General features: G+C 42.7%; 1 protein-coding gene across 4 annotated transcripts in view; it reads right to left on the bottom strand.

Moving 5' to 3' along the window:
• NUP93 (nucleoporin 93) overlaps nt 1-20,093 on the bottom strand; it is a 79,259-nt gene that overhangs the window by 16,642 nt on the left and 42,524 nt on the right. For all 4 annotated transcript variants that reach the window (XM_054296171.1, XM_054296172.1, XM_054296170.1 and 1 more), the window contains 6 exons: nt 13,926-13,988; nt 12,083-12,211; nt 5,515-5,589; nt 3,311-3,400; nt 1,866-2,005; nt 136-268 (listed from right to left, as the gene is read on the bottom strand). In XM_054296171.1, coding sequence (XP_054152146.1) covers nt 136-268; nt 1,866-2,005; nt 3,311-3,400; nt 5,515-5,589; nt 12,083-12,211; nt 13,926-13,988 — 630 coding nt within the window. The remainder of the gene's footprint in view (nt 1-135; nt 269-1,865; nt 2,006-3,310; nt 3,401-5,514; nt 5,590-12,082; nt 12,212-13,925; nt 13,989-20,093) is intronic.

Below are 20,093 nucleotides of genomic sequence, written 5' to 3' on the forward strand. Positions count from 1 at the left end.
GAGTAAGAACCTGCTGCCCCAAAAGCAGCTTAAACAATAGAAAAGCCACTGGAGGCTGCCCTGGCTCCCCCTCGGCAGTGGGTGAACAGATCTGTGTTGGTATTTCAGCTCAGAGGCTGACAGTGCTGCCCCTACCTGTAGACCAGGGACTGCCGCGGGGAGTTTGATGTTCAGGAAGCTGCGGACCAGCTGGTACGTGCCTGGGACCCCACCCAGCTGAGCCTGGTGCAAGTTTCCAAAGACTGTCACAAAAGTGTAATTTTTGTAACTGAAACACAACACAAGCAAAACAAACATGAACAGACTGAGACACACCTGCCACAAAAACATCCACTGCATTTCAGATCTGACAGAACTAACAATTTAATGCAAATTAACTCGATGTTCAAACATCATTACAACAAAATGAGGCACAAATTTTGGTCAGTTTAGGAAGATCCTTGTATTTAGCAGTCTCAGAAAACACCAGGTTTGGAGTCTGGTGGACTGCCCCAGGTTCAGGAACTATGAATTTCCTCTTACTAGATTCTTGTAGTACAAAGTTAAGCTCAAATATATTAACTGGCAAAAAGCCTTTCCACCCTAATACTTTAACTCTCACTCCTACAATGAAAGAACAGTTAAATACCACAGATGTGTTTGTCTCTCCTCCCTGCCCTATGGAAAAATATCAGCCTTAGGGCTGTGGACTTACCAGAAGAAAATCCCAGAGAAAAAAGGAATTTAGAGAGGCCTAATCTCCACAGCTGGGAGCATTGGGAAAGTACTACATATAACTAACTCCTAACTTCAGCTAGCAGTTAATGGCACTGTGAACCTTTAGCAAGCTGGATATGTGGCAAATCAGGTTAAGAGTCACTGGTTCACTGCACTCTGCTGAGACTGAGGAACTGGGAACAGAAGATCCTTCCGATGTGTCAGCTCCTCTGTGCACAGGCAGCAGCTGCCACCACTGCTGGGTGACACCGAGCGCTGATGCGGTGTGACAACCAACTGCCAGGGCCAAGAAGAGGCTGTGCCAGGAGGTGAAGGCATCTCCTCTGTGCCAAGAGGTGAAGGCATCTCTTCCCACAGTGCTGTGTCAGAGCACAGTGCTGTCTGTGCTCCAAGGCAATCTGTGTCCCTAACCAATGCCCGCATACTACCCTGCAGTTACTGCTTGCACGGGCTGGAGGAGCCTGCTGGCATCGCACTGCAGCCACTGGAAAAGAGACCCTGCAATATCCACCCACATGTACAGTGATGGGCATTTGGCTTTGGGCAGCTCCACACCCTGCATCTCTCCAGGAACTCTATCAGTCAAGGAGCTTAGGCCCCATGGTACTTGCTAATACACACAACAAACCACTTTCTACAGTCTGAAAATCACTGCTACATGTCTCAACTTCAGCTTCTTCATATTTTCCATAAACTTTTCAGTGCAGAAATGTCATGATCAGAACTTGACTCACAGCACCAGGCTTGTTCCCTTGCTATCCTCATGGCTGCTGACAGCAATTAGAAAGGGAGCATATACAACAGAGGATGTTCTTTTGCTGAAGAGAAACAGATCACTTTCCTCAAGTGAAAAACCTCCACATATCACCATACATATATAGAATGTTTATAAGCAACACAGAAAAAAGAATAAAAGTCTTTACATCTTCTAAACAACCTCCCCACGGATTCAAGGCCTTTTAAACTAGAACACTGTTAAACTAGAACAGTTTTTTATTCAAGTTGTTGCTCTAAGCCCTGCACAATAAAAAAGACATGCAAGAGACACGTCTGTGAGCAGCACGAGGTAGCACACTAAGTGCACTACAAAGTCATTGTGGCTTCCTATGATGGAACTCCATCAATGTGTACTGAGAGCACCATCTCACCTCTCCTCCAGGTAGTGCAGCGCGTGCCTCACGAACTCCATGCGCACCTCCATGTTGGTCCTGACCTTCAGGGCATCGCTGGCAGGAACCAGAGTGACGTCGGTCATCTGTTTCACCATGGCCCACATCTCAGAGATGTTCTGTAAAGAGTCATTCCATGCCTCAGCAATCAGTACAAAGGTGAACAAGCAACACTGTTCTGAACTACATTTAGATTTGAAATGGAGATACTGAACACAGTCATGAAGGTAAGCTGCTTCTGTCCCACAGAATTCAAGTTTCACAGGCTTTTTGTGCATAATTCTTGTGCAAGAAGATGGCCATAAATGTACCTGCAATTGTTCCCCAAAACTGACAACTATTTCCAAAACTAGGCTGGGTACTTGGTACTCAGTCTCTTGCTCATTATTTCTAGTTCACACTTCCCACTCAATATATACCACAGCATCATCAGCATTCCATGTAAGCAAGGGCTCTGGCTGCTGTTGGAAAGCTGTGCCATCAGCTGTGATAAGAAGCACTACAAGGACACTGATCACTTGGGCAAAGGCTCAGTTATAAATAAAGGTTGAAAACCATCCAGATCTGCTTATTCACAAGGACAAGATCGTATCAGTGTTTACAGGACTAGGGCATCCCTGCTGAAATGGCAAAATACTGAAGAATACTGCTGTTGAGAACCAACAGCACTGTTCACTTGGGCAAGGGCAGCTCTTTGATCTCGGTGCTTCAAAGCAGCAAGAACACAAACTCCCCATGCTGTCCCTTGCAAAACAAACAGAGCTGTTCAGAGAGAAGATGCACATCTGTAATTCAGATCCAATTGAAGGGTTTGCCCCTCAGCTTCTAAGCAGCTTTTTGCCCTTCCCATTTGCACAGTTTTTTCATAGCTAAACCCTGCTGCAGTATTCTCCTCCAGGCATTTCTCCAAGGTTTGTGCATTTGTATTCTTTTTTAGGGTGGATCAAGGCAACACAATTAAAGAAACAGAAAAAAAAGGAAAGCAGGCAGATCATTGATTTAAAGTCAATTCTAGGGGTTTTATGCTTTGCTATTGAGAGACTATTTCAGCTCTAGCAGAATTTGATTGAAGACACTTTACTCCCAACTAAATACTTTCAAAGGATATTAAGATACCACATTTTGTAAACCAAACACAAGAAAATCTATATAAAATTAAAAGCAATTTTCCCCTCAACAGCTTATGATGGGACATCAGGTTCATTTCTTCCTCACTGTGTTAAGAAATTTTCACCATGACCAACTTCATCACAGGTGGGCCCTGATGTACTGGAGAAAATTCCAGAACTGTCTCTGTGTTTTCTGTAGAGCCATGCAATTTTTTTTGGCAATATCAGTATTTTCCCCCCCGATGTCAGCAGGCTGTTAATCACAGCCTGAAATCAGCTTAAATACATTTCCTTATGTTAACTTACTGGCAGTACCTTATCATCCAGGCCTGCAGTAGCAGCACAGAGGTCCACCAGGTTAGGCTGCAGATGTCCATTCACTATCTTCTCATTATAAATATAAATCTAAAACACAATTAAAGTAAGCACGTTTAACAATACATATTATGCTCCGTTCCATCCTCAGACACAGCAGCAAATCTAAATCAGGATTCAAAACCAGTGTTCCCAGCAAGTCCCCCTGCTTCTCTCCCACATCAGCCACTTCCAACTCCATGGTAGAGGAATGGGCATCAGCACCACCCAAGCTTGCACACCACCTCAAAGCCCAGGCCTGCCCAAGGCCAGCAGCAGCCCAGCTGCTCAGGGGTTTTGCATGGCAGAACACTGTGCTGAATGCCCTGTCAGACTAACTGCAGCTAACTGCTGAAGGACAAAGATTCAGAAGTGACCTGACAAGTGGATGCCTGTGATATTCCCCTGCACAACAGCCTCCTACCTGCTGATGTGAAAGAAACAGGATTCTGCTGGTTTGTGGCAGTATTCAGGGAAATCTGAGACAGGGAAATGAACAGAAATCTGACCCTTCAGAGCCTGCCCTTAAACACATACACACACCTCTCTGTTTTAACTCTTGATCTTAACTGAGCTTTGTCTACTATTATTTATTCTACTCTCCATCCAAAGACCTCCCACTATGTCCAAAAATAACAATTTTCAATACTAAAAAGGCAATGCCATTGTACTTTAACTCCATTTGGCATGCAGCACTACTACAACATGCCCAGGGTGCAGACAAGATGCAGAGCTCAGGACTACAAACAGAATGCAGCACCAGTGAAATGTGTCTGTGGATGTCACCGTGTTCCTGTGAGACAGTCTGAACTATCCACAAAGAACAATTCATCACTTCACTGTAATTAAAACACGTTTCATGGCTGCTGATAAAGAGAAGCAGCATGGATCTCCAGCTCTCCTGCCTGACCTCCAGGTCTCCCAGCTCCCCACTGAAGCCACAGGAGCCCCACACAGAGTGCTGACACTGCAGCAGGCTGACATAAGGACAGCTCAGCCAGGCCAGCTTCTCTGGAGCTCTTGTTGGGAGCACACAGTGACTGCACCAAGTGCTCTGGTAGCAGAAGCCTGGCCGAAAACACATTTCCAGGGCACACTGCAGCAGTCTGTGCACAGCCTGTGACCCTGACAAGGGCCCACTGGCCACAGTGACTCCACAGCCACCCCAGAGCCAAGACTGCTACACAGACTGGGCTTCCCATCCCAAAAAACAGCATGGAGTAACACTGATGGCTTCAAAGCACACACAGGCAGGCTTCAAAGAAGACCTTTACTGTGGGTATATTACAGTAGATATGAACTAAATGAACAACCTACTAAGAGCCACTAAATCAAATGTACACTTTATCAGCACAACCATGAACCTTTTGCTATTAGTTTCTTCCCAGTTACCATAACTGAATGCAGATGTAGGAAAACAGATGCACAAGCTGCTCTCTGCCTCAATGCAGACTGAGCCAAAGCACACAATAACAGTAATTGTGTGCAAATTAAGCAACATCGTTTCACATATTCCATTTTGAAAAATCAAGTCCTTTTCTTTCATTTTGTTCTCAACAGTGCTGGTAAACAGATAATCTCAAATAACAACAGTAACAAATTGGTTATGTAAAGGTTTATCAGTTTTCTCTGAAAATTTTCCGAGGGTGTCTAATGCTACCAGGCATGTTAATTCATAGCTGATGCACTAAAGCCTCTCATAAGCAATGTCATTAAAATAGGATATAATTCAACAAACATCAGGATTAACACTTCAGCATATTTTTTCCTACACACATACATGAGAAAAATAATCTTCCACATATGAAAATAAAGGAAATATAAAGGTTTCATTTGTAAACAATTATGCATTGACACAAATCCTAAAAAATCTGCTTTTGAAAACTTAAAAGAATTTCAGTTTCCTTTATAAGAATAAATGCTTTCTACAGTCATATATGGGGCTCAGAATCTCTTTTTGACAAAAAATACCCTGTAGCAAGCAGATGAGTATACTTCTAAAAGCATCAAGATTTATGTGGTTGTCAATAGCATTTTATCTCTAGGCAGATATTTTCATGTTTTACCTACCATATTTTCCTTTACATTAAGCTCCAATCTTTATTTTCCCCATCTCTCTCCATGTAGAACCCACTGTTTAATGAAGTTTTTCTACTTCCACTCACCTGACGAGCATAAGCCATCTCCACACTGTCCATGGAGCTGCGACCTGGAGGCCCCAACTCCCCAACATAGCTGGGCTGTTGAATCAGAAGCATACAGGAAAATATGAATTTTAGAATTGCCACAATGCATTTTACCAATACATCTGCTCCTAAAGAACAGCAAAACCATGTTCCTGACAGAACTAAATCCAGGGTTTTGAACCATCTACAGAGAAAAATGCAGTCTCACTGCAATACCCCCATTATCTTCCCAAAACAGCTTAAAATTTCTAAAGTGACAGAAATCCTCCTTATTCAGTGCACAAACCAACCATTAGCTCTCTAGAATTAGGACATCAGTGTCTCTTGGTAGCACCTTATAATTTTAATTCTTTGCTTTTGTTTCTTGAAAGGTTGCTTCTTGTCAATGTCTCACTGTGAGGCATCTACTCTGAACCTCCATCACAGCAAGGATTTAGAATTCAACAGATGAGCTCAAATTGATCCAATCTGGCAGATCTGATACTTCAGTTTTGTCCCAGTACCATGATATAGACATAAAATAGGACTGCAGCATTCAACTGTGTGCTGTAAAGTGCCCCACTGCTGGTCTCCTGCAAGAGGAGGCAATATCCTGACCTGAAAAAAATAGTCTTTTTACCCACAGAGACTATGCCAAGATTGAGATATTTTGAGCCTAGAGCAGGGAGAGACAGCCAATGGAATCATGGCATACAAAATTTATACTCTTATAAAACTCATAATACAACATGTCACAATAGCATAATGCTGCATAAAGCAATTTAAAGTATTTACTTGAAGGCACAGGTATGTTCTCAGTACAGCCACCACTGAACATTTATCTTCAATACTCTGGAGAAAAGAATACTCTGAGCAATGCTCTCTGCTATTTCCTGTTTTCTAAAAGAATGTAATTCTTCATTTCAGCATCAGCACTGCCTTGAGTCTCGAGTTTGAAAAATAAAGTACAATCATTTTAAAGACAGATCCCTTTGAGGTAAACAGTCCTTTAATATCAGCTGCTTCAGAAGTCATGCTGGTCTGAAGATCAAAGCAAGACAAGCTCAGTTCAGAAGCATAATATTTATTATGAAGCCAACTGACATAGTTGGGGCAAGCAAAAAGGAACAGACAAGCTTTCAGCAAAGCAAGGTTTTCAAGCTTGTTACCATGTAACTCAAGGCCATGGATATTCATCTTAACTGGAATCAGTAATTTTTTCCAAGAAAGGGCAGGTACATCTGCAGAGTTTAAAAATTAAGCTTTTTACCATCCAAGTCAGTTACAACTGGCTGCACATCCTCATTAGCTGTTCCAGTGCACCTAAGCAATATGGTCAAACAGCTTTACTGCCTCTGACACTGGTTACTTTGCAGTGCAGACAGGAGCACCTCCAAGGATTGCTTAAGGATGTGCTCTAGTCTTGCCTGTAAGAATTCCCTTAAATGTGACCAACTTGCTCCCTGTACAAACAAAATAAAGCCCAAATGCAATAGAAAAAATCATTGTTTTCACTTCCAGTTTAATCAGCTTTAGAGTTCAGCTTTGCTGACACCTGTCAGACTGCAGCATGGCAGGAGCAATGTTGCTGCCACGACCTGGCTCGTGTGGATTTCAGGAAGAGATCCAGAAATGGACAGCTTTTCTCCAGATGGTGCCATCACTCAGTTTCTTGTTTCAAATGAGGATGAAATACTGGCAGAGTCTTCCAAAGAATCTCGCTTTTTTTGGGAACTGTATCCCAACTTCGAAATGAAATAACACAAACAAATGAACTTCCAGACACGTTACTGATCAGTTTTGCACTGAACATTCTCTCAGTTACTCCCAAATTAATTTTATTTTTGTATTAGTTTAACCTGGAATATCTTCCATCGTGTAAGACCTCTCTTACACTCATGAGCATGTGTCCTTACAAAGACAACTACTAATCACTGTCCTAGTCCAGGAGTTCGGATCAGTAAAGTGTTCACAAGTTAAAATTTAAAACCAAAACAAGTTACACAATTGGAATGGACAAGAAACTGTTCTGCACTGGCTAGAAATTTATACATGAAGATAAGGGCACTGACCTCTATCAAGAAATTATAAGAGCTTTGTGATAATCTGTAGTTACAGGTTTCTGCACAGCATACAACATTTGATTACAGAATTAAAAATACTCAGCAGTGTTTGTTCCTAATATAATGAAATATAAATACTCAGCAGTGTTTGTCCCTAATATAATGAAATATAAATGAATGAAGGTACAAAGGATGAACCAGGACAATACTTTAAAATGGCTGAAATTAGTTTATTACTGCAATAATTTGTCACTAATAATGCTATTTAAATAATGTTGAACCTGATTACAAAATCAGGCAGGTGCATTTGGACCACAGGCTCTATAAAAACCCCCTACAAAAAACCCAAAAAACAATTTCACTTTTCTTTCTGCAACTGAACTTACACTAAAAATATTCTTCACAGTCCCTCTTAGTGGGTACTGATATTCAGAAGAATCTGCATTTTTCTTTCATTGCCAAATCATCTGACACAAATTCCTTTAAACCCACCTAAAACCCGACAAACTCTTTGTTCTAAAGAACAAAGCAACTGTTAAAGCAGGTTTCCTGGGAAACAGACACGATGGCAGAAATGGTGCTTTGCAGCCTTTCCCTGTGCCGAGCCCGATAAATGCAGAGTTATTTAAAGCAATGCTAAATTATGGACGCTGTCATTAATTACCGATGAGGTCTCACCTCCTAAAGTGAGTGAAGACCAGCACATAGTGACTCAGTGTCACTTTCAGCCAGTGCCCAAGCAGCAGACACACAGGGGCTGGGGCTTTGTTTTGTGAATCTGCTCCTGTTTCTGCTTTGCAGCACCACAGAGCACCCACGTGGCTGCAATCCAGAGACTGGTGTGTGACTGCCGGGTTCAAACCAACTCAGGTAACAATCTGAATTCAAAAGTTCATGCCTGAAACTAAGAAATAACTGCTCTGGGGTTGGGTTTTCCTTTCCTTTTTCCAATTTTAGTTTAACCATTATGCTTTAGAAAACACTTCTGAGCTATCTGCTGCAGATGAGAACTGCCACACTGAAATTAAATTCTTTAAATTCTACCGACTTGGCACTTCAGGAAAAAAAATAAATCAAGAAGTCTAGAATTTGTCCTAATTTTCTTATACTTTCCTTTCCTATGGAAAAAGAGCCATAGAAGCAAGCTTATTTCCTTCTTTTTCCAATCTCATGAGTGCATTCTGGCTTCACCTTTGAATTATTAAACTACAAGAAAGCACTAGCTCACTGAACTATCACATGGCTGTGCTAAAGGGAAAGTTCAAAAGGAAAACTAAAGCAGTGAGTCAGCATGGGGAAGGCCACTTCCAGGGCTCCACCTGAACTGCAGAAACGGATTGTGCAGGCAATCTTCCCAAAAAGGGAAGGATTTTTCCCCCTACAAACTAATGGGGGGAAAGTGGGGAAGGACATCCTTTGCTGGCAAAGTCAGAACTTACCAAGTTTCAAGCAAAAAAAAAAAGATAATGAAAGATGTGTTCAAAACAGGTCAGGTTCTGAAGTTTAACTGGAGCAGCAAAAGGAAAAGCAGAAAAGTGGGTAATGCACAAAGGACTGCAGAAGTGTAAGTGCACACACACAAATCTTGCTATATCTCTAGTCTGGTATTGCTTAAATGGCTTGTGCCGCTTTTCTCAACCACCTTTGCTTTTCCTTGCCCTGAATTTTGGTATTTCCAAAACATTATTCAGAACTGTAATATTTATTCCAAATATTATCCATTTCTCAAAGCTGCAGCTTAGCTGCACTGCCACGACATTTCTGTCTTTTAATTCACTTAGCCAAATGATGCTGCTTTTCAAAGGAGTCCTCCTTCATTTGCACTCAGCCAAGCATTCAGCCTCACTTGCACACCAAACCCCGTGCATGTAAAGATGCATTATTCATCACCCTCATATGCATATGCACATTCCTCAGCAGAAGTCTGGGCAGACATTTTGTCAGCACTCCAAATGGCTTGGCCAGTAAACGCAGTGAGTATCTAGGCAGGAGACCAAGCTGGAGAAACCCCATCAAAATACACTGTGGTGAGTGGAAAGCATCTTGCAGTGCTTGGGAGTTAAGGGGTATGAAGATGTGCTACAGAGGGGCAGAACAGAAACCAAGAGGTGCCAGTGTTTCTGTATCACTGCAGGAGTGTGCTGCTTGACAGCAGGAGCGGAAGAGCTTGCGGCAAGGGTGGAAGAAAGAAAAACCTGGAATAAGGAAAAACTTGGAAAAGGACAAAGGAAATGCCTTGGCATTTCCTCACGGCACAACAGTCAGGACAATACCTTCAGCCCATAGGTGTTTGATACCTTGAAGACAAAACTCAGGCTTTCATCCCTTTCCAGCCCCACAAGAAGCACCTTTTTATCAGCTCTGATTTTCCCTGACAAGAAGGTGGCCAGGCTGAAGGACAAGGGGGAAACAGAAAACCTTAATGGCAAGTCCTGCACTAGGTTCTTTGAATTGTGAGCTTTGCTTGTTAATTGGTCTTATTTCCATGAATAATGTGTTGGTATTTCACTCTGCCCAAATTAGCTTGCCCAAAGCTTGAGGATTGGCGCGCAGGCAGAGCAGCCCCCTGCTGCGTTTGGATCTGTGCCTTTTCAGCTGATTCTCCATCTCCAGAGGATATCAATTAAACCTCTACTATATTCTACAGGCTGTGTCTGTTTGTGTCACATACACACAAAAAACTTATTTGACTGGAACAAGGCTTTAGAAGAACAACCTGCTGTGGGAAGGTTAGATAACAGGCTTTTAACACAGTAGATGCACTTCAAACCTCTCAGACCTTTGACTTCTTGAGGCTAAGACTAGAATATATCAAGGATTTTAAATGCTCTTGAAATGACATACTGCTACTATGAAAGCTTTGAAACAGAGTGGAGTATTACTGAGTGATAGTGTACATTGAGTCTTTAAACACATTCACCAGAAACATTAGGAGCTGAGTTTCCTCCCCTCCTCCCTCACACCAATTTGATGCTTGGCATCTCAAGTGCCATGGACTGGGGATGGCATCCATTTGACAATGAAACACCAGAATAGGGGTTTTACCAGATCAGAGTGGGTTATTAAATTACCTTTGCTAGCAGTTAACATCCACATTCCAAAAGGAAAATCCCATACCAGTAACTAGCACACAAACCAAAGATGTTAGAAGCTATCAGTGTAACTGCCAAGTCTTCAGATTCACATCCTAAAATAATGGGATAGCTGTTCCTAGTTTAAAATTAATTCAGTCTGAATTATTTAGCATTACTAATATTGGAAAGATGGACAACCTTTGAGAAGTCCCAGTAAAGTATCAGTAAAGTATTTTCTGGGGAAGACAGCCTCTATAAAAAGAGGCATGCTAACTGGGATTAACCTATATTTAAAAGAACAGTAATCAGAAGGGGACATTTCATTAACATTTTTAATTGTTTCCAAATCCCTATACAGGTCATACCACATTAGCACCAAGGGCTTTTTTTATTTCAGTATACTTGCAGGTCATCCCAATGAACAAGAATTTATTTCCATGGGTGGAGAACATGGCTATAAAAAATGTGTCTCTTTTTTAGCCTGAAAGCACAGCAACTTGCATCCCCCACTCCCTATCCCCTCTCCTCTCAAGGTGAGCATTTTCATGGAGCACAGTGCAGCAGCAGTGATGTAACTTTGTGCTCCAGGGATCACAGGTGCTGTCTGATGCTTTCAGCTCAGAGGAGCTGGGTTCCCAACACCCTGCAGGTAACCCTGCTTTGCTCTACTCATTTAACTGAAACATTTTATTTAAGAGAATAAACTGTGAAGGTTTAAATTGTAACAGAAGATAAGGAATGTTTTAAGATGACAGTCAACATCTCTTTTGTTAAACATGGGGTCAGTCTTGCCCAAAGGATTTGGCCACTGATGGATTAACCTGAACATTGGAGCCTGAACAGCACAAAATTCTAATCTGGTCTGCATGGGACAGCAAGATAAAAAGGAAAGCTTTTTTTTTTTGTTGTTGTTGTTTATTCATTTGGTTTTGCCAAGAAGCCTGAGAGACTTCATCAGCCTCCTAAGAAAAGCCATAAATCCAGGCCAGCACACAGTGATAAGGGGAAAAGACATTCTAAGACATATGTGGAAGCACATCTGCACCTGAGAAACTTGCTGGTGTCACATCACAAGGGTTTCCTGAAGCCCCCAGTGTGTTTTCTGTCCTCTGGGTATATTGACCTAGAATGTGTTTGTGACTAAGATTCCAGCTAGCACATCTGCTGCTCAAAACACAGCTTCAGCAACAGCAGTTCCATTGCCTGTACCCATCAGCCAACAAATAGAAACAATCACAAAGGTTTGATATTCTGCTAGACAATGCATTCTGCTAGTCAGCGCCATTCTAGAATTAAATAGGGATTTTACATTTCTCATTTTCACACAGTTGTAGTTGCAGAATATTTCAGAGGTGGTTTCAGCAGTGCTGGAGTGCCAGCTGTGTACAATGTGTGCGTGACTGTGCACAGCATTTAGAAAGACAGAGTTACCTCATTCTCCTGGGTGAAATCAAGAGCATCTTCCCCTGATGCAAGCAGAGAATGAAGAATCCTTTGTTTCACCTGTTCCCATTCAACCAGCATTGATTCTCGGTGATACTCCTCGGCCATGGCAAAAGTCTGTTGGTGAAGAAGAACAAGAGCTAAGGAACATACAGAAACACCCACCAGCCTACCTCTGCTATTAATAGACAAACCCAAAAATGAAACAGAAAATAGCAACTACATAGATCAACCAGGTCAGGCCTCAAGAGCTAATGGTGTGCTGCAGGTTATTTTCACAGCCTTCCTGTTCAGGTACAATGGGATTCAGAAAGTAGGTGTACATGGAGTTAAGACAACTCTCACATAGCCCCAGGTGGTAAAAGAGGGAAACTGTGCCTCTTCCATGGCATGGCAGCACAGGAATCTGAGCAGGAGGAAAATCAGAAGGCTTCCTTCTTTCACTCAGCAGCACACACACAATATCCAGGTTCATCACTGATCTGTGAGGTTTGTTGAGACTTAACTCCTCTAGTGACCACTAGCTTTTCACCTCCTTGGAGGTTACAACAGTCTGACATGCTGCATTCTTAACAAAGATGTGTGTTTATTGCCCATAATCATTTTCAGGTCTTGACCAGTGTGTTTTTCTTTTAAACGGGAAATAGGATAAAATACAAATCAAAATATTAAGGGAAAATAAACAAGTGTCAAAGAATCAGGAAGTCTCTTTCATCAGGAACATGACTCGGGAAAGCACACAGGAAAAACAAATCCCAAGAAAAAATAACCTTTACCATTAAAATGGTTGATGTGCTACATTGTCTTCAGATCCAATTGAGGAACATATGGGAGGAAACAGCTTTTCCCTCAGTAAAGGAAATATTCCCTTATTTTGGCAATAGCATTAGGATGGAGAAGATGCTTCACTACCTTTTCTGTTATTGTTCGGGTGAGACTAACTGCCTCAAGCATAGCACCTCAGGAAATAAGTGACTCTCCACTAATTCTAAATAGACAATAAGCTATATTGTGTCCTCTACTTCTTTCCTGTTCACATAGCTCCGTGCTGCAATGTACTCAACTAAATGTCTTGGTTGGCTAAGTTTTTAATTTCATTGCAGTTCACTGTTAGAATATTGTCAATTAATGAGCAAAACATTCCTCAGAAGAAAGAATTGATAAGAGACAGTGACATTTGGCAAACGTTTAATTACAGTGCAAGCATGCAACTAGAGCTTAAGATTTGTGTTTCTTTGTTGCATCATAAAATTCACTTTATACTTTCAAGGCAGGATACAGGTTTTACCCATAGCTTCACTATAATCACAGGGACTTAAATATGCTTCAATACTTATGGACAATTTTGTGTAATTGAAATAATTTAATGATGCTTATGTACTATTTCTCATCATTTGAAAGAAACACAGGCTCAGTTCTAAACCTGATGCCCCCAGGATACACGGAGGGAAACAATCATAACATGAGCACCAGAAGTATGGAATGACATTTCCAAGAAGGAGTTACAAGACAAACAACAGGAAGCATTTTTCCATGCTGCATAATTCAATTGTGGAAATCACTGTCCCAGAACATGACAGACACCAAAAGCACAAATAGATTCAGAAACAGGATTAGATGAATTTCTTATCAGTAAACAACTTGCTGCTCAGATGATCTTCAAAACAACTATTTGTTCAGAGGTGAAGATACAGGAGATGAAGGTGGAAGGGTAACTCTGTCTTTTTCTCACAGACTAAGTACTGATCCCTTTCAAGGGAAGAAAACTGGACTCTGCAAACCTCTCCTGTTTGTTTTCCAGCAAAACCAATGGTGCTTCCTCCCAACTTACCCTCCTCCTAGACTCTTCAATGGCAGACAGCAATGCATTATCTTTTTCATTCTTCAGGAATCCCTGCAGAAAAGGAGAAACAGAACTTCAGCCAAAAAAATCAGCCTTGCACTAGCATCAGATACATATTGTAGTACTCAGCTCTTTCAGCTCTGAGAAGTGCTCAGTGCTCTCTCTGCAGTCCAGTCCCAAGAAGTTTAAAGGTCACTTTACTTCACCAAAGGTACAGTAAGATGCCCATCCAGAGCAATGTGAAAATGAAAATGCATTAATCCCCCCTTTTAATATGCATTAAATCCAAGTGAAATGTCCTGCTTCTATTCTCTTTTATCTCTGTGTCCCAGCATCTGCCTCCTCTTGCTCTCCATTTGAGGGAGCTAGGATGAAAGCTGGTAGGAGCGATAAGCCAAGATAAGATTGTTGGACTTGAGTATGCTGAAAAAAATAAAACAGGCTTTGACTTGGCAGCTTCAGGCAGAAGTGGAGCTCTTGGAGGACCGATACAACTGTGAAAAAGAGCCTTGAAAATAGTCAGTTGAGGAAAGATGGAAATAACTAAACAGTTGGAAAGCATACAGAAAAAGTTTACCACACAGCTTCTTTCCATGAATACAGCTGGAGTGGGTAAAAAAGGAAGAATTGTATTTTTAATTCTCAGTATATGAGTAAATCTCAAGGAGGTCAGGTGTGTGCAAACAAACTGATTTAGATGAGCTGTTAGCTCCTTATCCCAAAGGTTACTTTTATGACCTATACTAGGAAATGTAAAAATGAAGTTTTAACTTGAAACAAGTAGCTGTGGGGTAAAATGCAGTGGCACTCAAAGACAACAATCAGGATATGTTTATCACATTTTAACATGCATATCTTTATTTTGAATTTTCACTGTTACATCACCAATTAAATAAATCAAGCTGATTTGTATGCCCAGACTTCAACTTAATCATTATTCAGGTCATTAAAAAAGAAAAAGAAGCTTTTGTATCCCTCTGAAGTAATCAGCTATAAATTATCAACTCCATTAAGTGCTAATATCTTAAAAGTCTGTATATTGACTCTACAGCTCTAAAACCAAAAGCTGCTAACAAATCCAGAGGGAACTCAGTGGACATGCTTTATGCTTTTATAAAGAGAAAACACAGTTGCACCAGTGTCCAACTGAATTTGTCAGGAATCGGGACAATTTTGTGCCTTTTAGTCTCCCCATCTTCCTGCAAAGAATTCCTGCAGTGACACAGAGAGATTTGAGCTTTTGCAAAAATACATTTATGGTAGGTCTTAGAAACTGCCCTGCAGCAGTAATATACACAACCACAAGTATCACAGAGTGATACCTAGCTCTGGGAGGTGAGGAGGAGTTGAAATCTCCCTCATCTGAAGCAATCTGGCAGGACACTGTCGCATAGGTGTGCTGCTTGCTTCCAGCTGCCCAGCACCAGCATATGAAATAAAGGGCATTGCACCCTCTCCTACTGAAATATGTAGAACAAGCATTTGAGGTACATGGGACAGGCTGTGACCCCTTTCAGCTGGAAATAAGAAGGTGACCCCTTTCTGTACAGCAGAGAGAGAACAAGCCGCCATCCTCCAAGGGATGCGCGGTGCAGCTCCCCAGAAACAGCCCTGAATTACACACGGGAGGGAGCGGTCACCCCGAGCCAGCCCATTCTTCATTTCACCAGCAGACAGGTCCTGCTTTATTTTTAGACAATGCCCACAGAGAAATCACAGTTACAACCTGAAAAAAGGAAGCTAAATCCAGATCCTTGCACACGTCTAGGGACCAGCTATTCCAGCAGCTGTCACTGAGACAAGGGCTGCCGCAGTCACCGAACTGGGCCAAGCCCCAGCCTCAGCTCTGTGCAGGAGAGGGGTGGAGTGCCTTGCAAGGCTTGTCCCTGCCTGCATGGGTACAAGGACTTTGGGAGGACAGTGAGTTTTCTGAGTTCCTTTTTTTTTTTTTATTTCCCCACCTTCAACCTAAAATGGAGAAAAATTATCTGGAATTAAAACAAGCGATGCTTCTAGACCTTCAGAGCACACACCAATACATGAACAGAAAAGACAGACCTGTTTCTGATGGTAGAGATCTGATGCTGCAGAGAACAGTGTTAGCTGTGTTTTAACAACACTGCTAATTTTACAGGCAAGACCAGCCCATTGTCTTCAGGATGCACACCTACAGTTACCTGGCTGTGATGGAGGGTGTGAGCTTGCAGAGGTCCTGGATGCCTGGCTCCCTGCTTGCTCTGTAAGCGCTGGACTCCTGAAAATCCCAAGAGATACAAGTCCTACCTTTCCTGCCCTTGGTCTTCCCCTCTTTCCTTTCAGGGATGTGTGCACTAGCAGGTACCTGCCTAGAAATGTACACAGCAATGATGGTAATCAACAGAGGAACTTAAGATGTGCTTGAACTTCCCTTGATGTCAGTAAATCCAGGCTGAGTATCTTAATGAAACAGCCCAGCTCCCAGAGAGTTCTACAAGGTCCGTTTAAGGGATCACATTACACCAAATGCCAATTAGAGGATGATAATTGTCTTTTTCAATCTCAAAAACTACTTCTTTAGCAAAATAAAATCCTCACATATTCCAAATAACATCTGTAATGCCTCACTAAGGAGAAATCCATTTTAAAAAGGCTGCCCTATGTCTTGTGCTAAACATTATGACTCTAGCATGACAATTTCTGCTTCGGTTAATTACAGGCTAATTGTTAAACCTCAGAAGAGGGAGTTTCAGTAACTGATGCTGGAGCTCCTATAACTACTTGTGAGAGCTGCTTCTACTTAGTTAGGCCAAATAAGAGCTCCTAGGGGTGCCACTCCAGGCTTTGGTGGCCAGAATTTCACTCCTTAAGAAAGTGAGGTGCGTTTGGCTGGCTGCAGGATTCCCTGGATTTATTGCATTGCCACCTAGGGGCGCACTACACTTTGATCACCAGACACGATTTCACGGATATACATAAATGCACCTCCTCTGCATGAAAAAGCAGAGCCCCAGAACAAGGACAGGCAGAGAGATGGCAGGGATGCGTTTTACATCAGAGAATTGTTGTCCTCAGAAATCCCAGGTCACTTTAAGGGATCACGTATCTCTTAAGAAGGCTGGGCTGTGAACAGTGCTGGTTGTGCTCACCAGTTACATGTGCCCTAAAAGCTTTCTGCAGTCCCAGAGGCAAGGTTTGACTTTGCCACGAACGCTGGCAGACTGTAAGAGGATCCGGAGGTGCAGCGTTCAGCACGCACAGGGAGTGCACGGCCCACAAAGCAGGAGCTGCCCTCTCAGGGGAGATGCTGCTGATTGTACAAGGAGTAACAGACATTGCTCCATATTCAGCATCCAAAGAGAAAAGCGGGAGGAGAACAGAGATTATTGTTAGGCGACAAAAGGCTATTTCACAGAGGCAGATGGCAAAGATAGGAACAGCCAACACGAGCACTGCTGTAATCTCAGAGGTGAAAACCTCACCTTGCAGCTCCCCCTGCACAAGCTCTGCCAGTGCAGGGATCCCAGGGTAGCCTGGATTTTGCTTGAAAATGAAAATTTTACTTCCCTGAGGCAGGTTTATGCAAAAAGCTCACAAAGCCTTAATGTCACATCACTCTGCCCTCCTTCAGTGAGTAGCTTTTGATTTTGCTCTCTTTTACTGTCTGACTCCCACACATCCTTCCTGCATCTAGTTTGGAAGGGAAGCAGGATAACTCTTCCCCATCACCAGTTCTCTGCAGCACTCACTGGTGAATGTTTCCCACACACCATTTGTACAATATCCGATGCGATGGTGTTTGCAAAACAGGGACATGGACACAGAAACACACCCACTCTCACACCCTTGGGTTCCCGCTTCCACTTCCACGTCTACTGACTCTCAGCATCTTTCCTAAGCACATTCCAGATCCTCCTGGATCTCCTACACCTTGAGTTTCAGCCTGATCTCACAGTCTGCCCTTTTTGCTGAAATCCAGCCTCACTCTGCTGCCCTGGATGATGGTTGGTAGAAGTGGCCCCGCAGTGGAAGGGTAGGGCAGGAGCCCTGGCAGCCTGTGCTTGCTGCACTGGTGCCTCTCATCTCAGCCACAGAGTGACACAGGCTGGTCTGACAGCAACCAGCACCTGCCTTGCTCCAGCCTGAATTCCAGCAGTTCATTATCAGCACAAAAGGGCACACGTGCACACACCAATGGTCTCCTTTTGACAGGAGACTGAAAGTCTCTTCCATTTACTGCAGTAAATGAGGTTAGTAAACTCTCCTGGCTGAGAGAAGTCTCTTAATTACTTTCATCAGCCAGGCCATACTTCTAATACTTGATCTCAGTATTCAAGCTGTCAAGAGAAGGCGAGTGTTGCCAAATAGTATATTGAGGCTTTGGATGGTGACAGCAATGGGTACTTTTTCACTGGCACAGAAAGAAAGAAGAAAATGAAATGAACAATCTGAGACCATTTCAAGTCAATTGCTCTTTGATTAAAATATTTCCAAGTGCTGGATTTCCAGTAGATCCAGTGAATCCAGCAGGGACAGTTAACAAAAATCACTCTGGCAACTCCAGGTGAAGCACCTGAATTTATTATTTCTACTAGCAATTCTAAGAAACAATTTGCTAAATACAATCCTACTGAAAACATGGACACTTCTGAGCCTGCTCCTGAGGTGGCGTACCCTGGCACAACCCTCCTGGCCATGTTCTCTCTGGAATCAGAAAATGAAGCAAAACTACCTGTCACTTTTTAAATCTAAATTATTGTTTGTGCTGACACAAGCATCAGAGCTTGCTGGCTGGCTTTAAATAGGCCAAAGGGTGAAGAGTCATGGCCAACTATTGTATTCCTGAAGATTGGGACACACCAGTGTAGCATGGGCAGTGTTTCAGTCTATTCACTGCTCCTTTGTGTGACACCACCATGTGGAATACAATATGGAAGCTTTCATTGGCCTCCCATGATTTGTTTTTCAGAAAGCATCAGGTTTTTTGGGCTAAAGCCATGCAGATAAGCAGCTTCACTGCATACTTTGGCCTGTGCAATACTGTGCCCTTCAAAGCAGCAAGGCAGATGCCCAAAGATCAGCTACCAAGCACATCGAGCCAAGAGCATTTGTGAAATTGGCTTTCTCCTTGGAGAGATGGCAAAACTGCTATGGGGCCAAAACAGACTGAGGGCAGAGAGGAACATAACCCAAAGAAAGGTTATTTTCACCAATCAGTATCACTTCAAAGCTGCATGAGAGGCAAGGAGTGCATCATTGTACACAGACCAAAAGGTCCACTGGAAAGGACAGTCTGATGAGTCTCACCCCATAGTTCTACACATTGTTCAATTTAAGGATTTAGCAATACAAAATTTCCCTAGCCTAAGACAGCTGCACTTGTCAAACTAAAACATACATTTCTCAACTTCCTTACCATCATGTTTAGAGTGGGAAATCCTGTAACATTTTTAATTCCCTGTTGACTGAACAGAAGAAGCAGGGAAAAACCAGAAGGCTTTAGAGTTTGCTAAGACCCAAGAGCCTGTTGTTGCATCAGAGACTTTCAAAGCAACAGCCGTGTTGAAGCTGAAAAGGGAAAAGAACATAGCAATAACTAGAACACAAAACTGTGCTAATACAGCCAAACACTGGGTTTGGGGAAGATCTGCTGCTCTGCTACTGGCCTTCACAGGGGTCAAATCACATCCCCCTGTGCACTGTGACCATGCTACACACTTGTAGCCAATACTCATGATCAGCTGGTTTGAGAGTCAAGCTAGGAGAGCTCTTCCCCACCCTGCAAGCCAATAGCATTTGAGTGGCAGTAAATCATTAAAATATACAAAGCCTGGCTTCATCTCTGCTTCCTTGCGTGACTAGTAGCAATTTTAAAGATTACTTCAGGGTTTTTAAAGTGGCTTCCTGCTCCAGCAAAATCAAATTTTGCAGAGCTGCAATACTGTCTTCCTTTCATGATGGAGAAGCCGCAACCTGGGCCTCACCCCAGCAGCAGCAGCAGGAGTGGATGCAGGCCAGGCTGGAGCCCATGCACAGTGCAGAACAAGAGGGGCACCTCCATTTGCCCACAAGGCTCTCCTGGGGCTGTGCACCATGGAAGATGCACAGATCAGCCTTTCCCAGAGACCAGCACTGGGGCAGGAATGGGCCTCCCCCACCGCGCCATCGGCACACGCTGAT

Source organism: Melozone crissalis, unplaced genomic scaffold (genome assembly GCF_028551555.1).
Source record: "Melozone crissalis strain CALT ecotype California unplaced genomic scaffold, PUWL_Pcris_2 ptg000007l_1, whole genome shotgun sequence".
Lineage (NCBI taxonomy): Eukaryota > Metazoa > Chordata > Aves > Passeriformes > Passerellidae > Melozone > Melozone crissalis.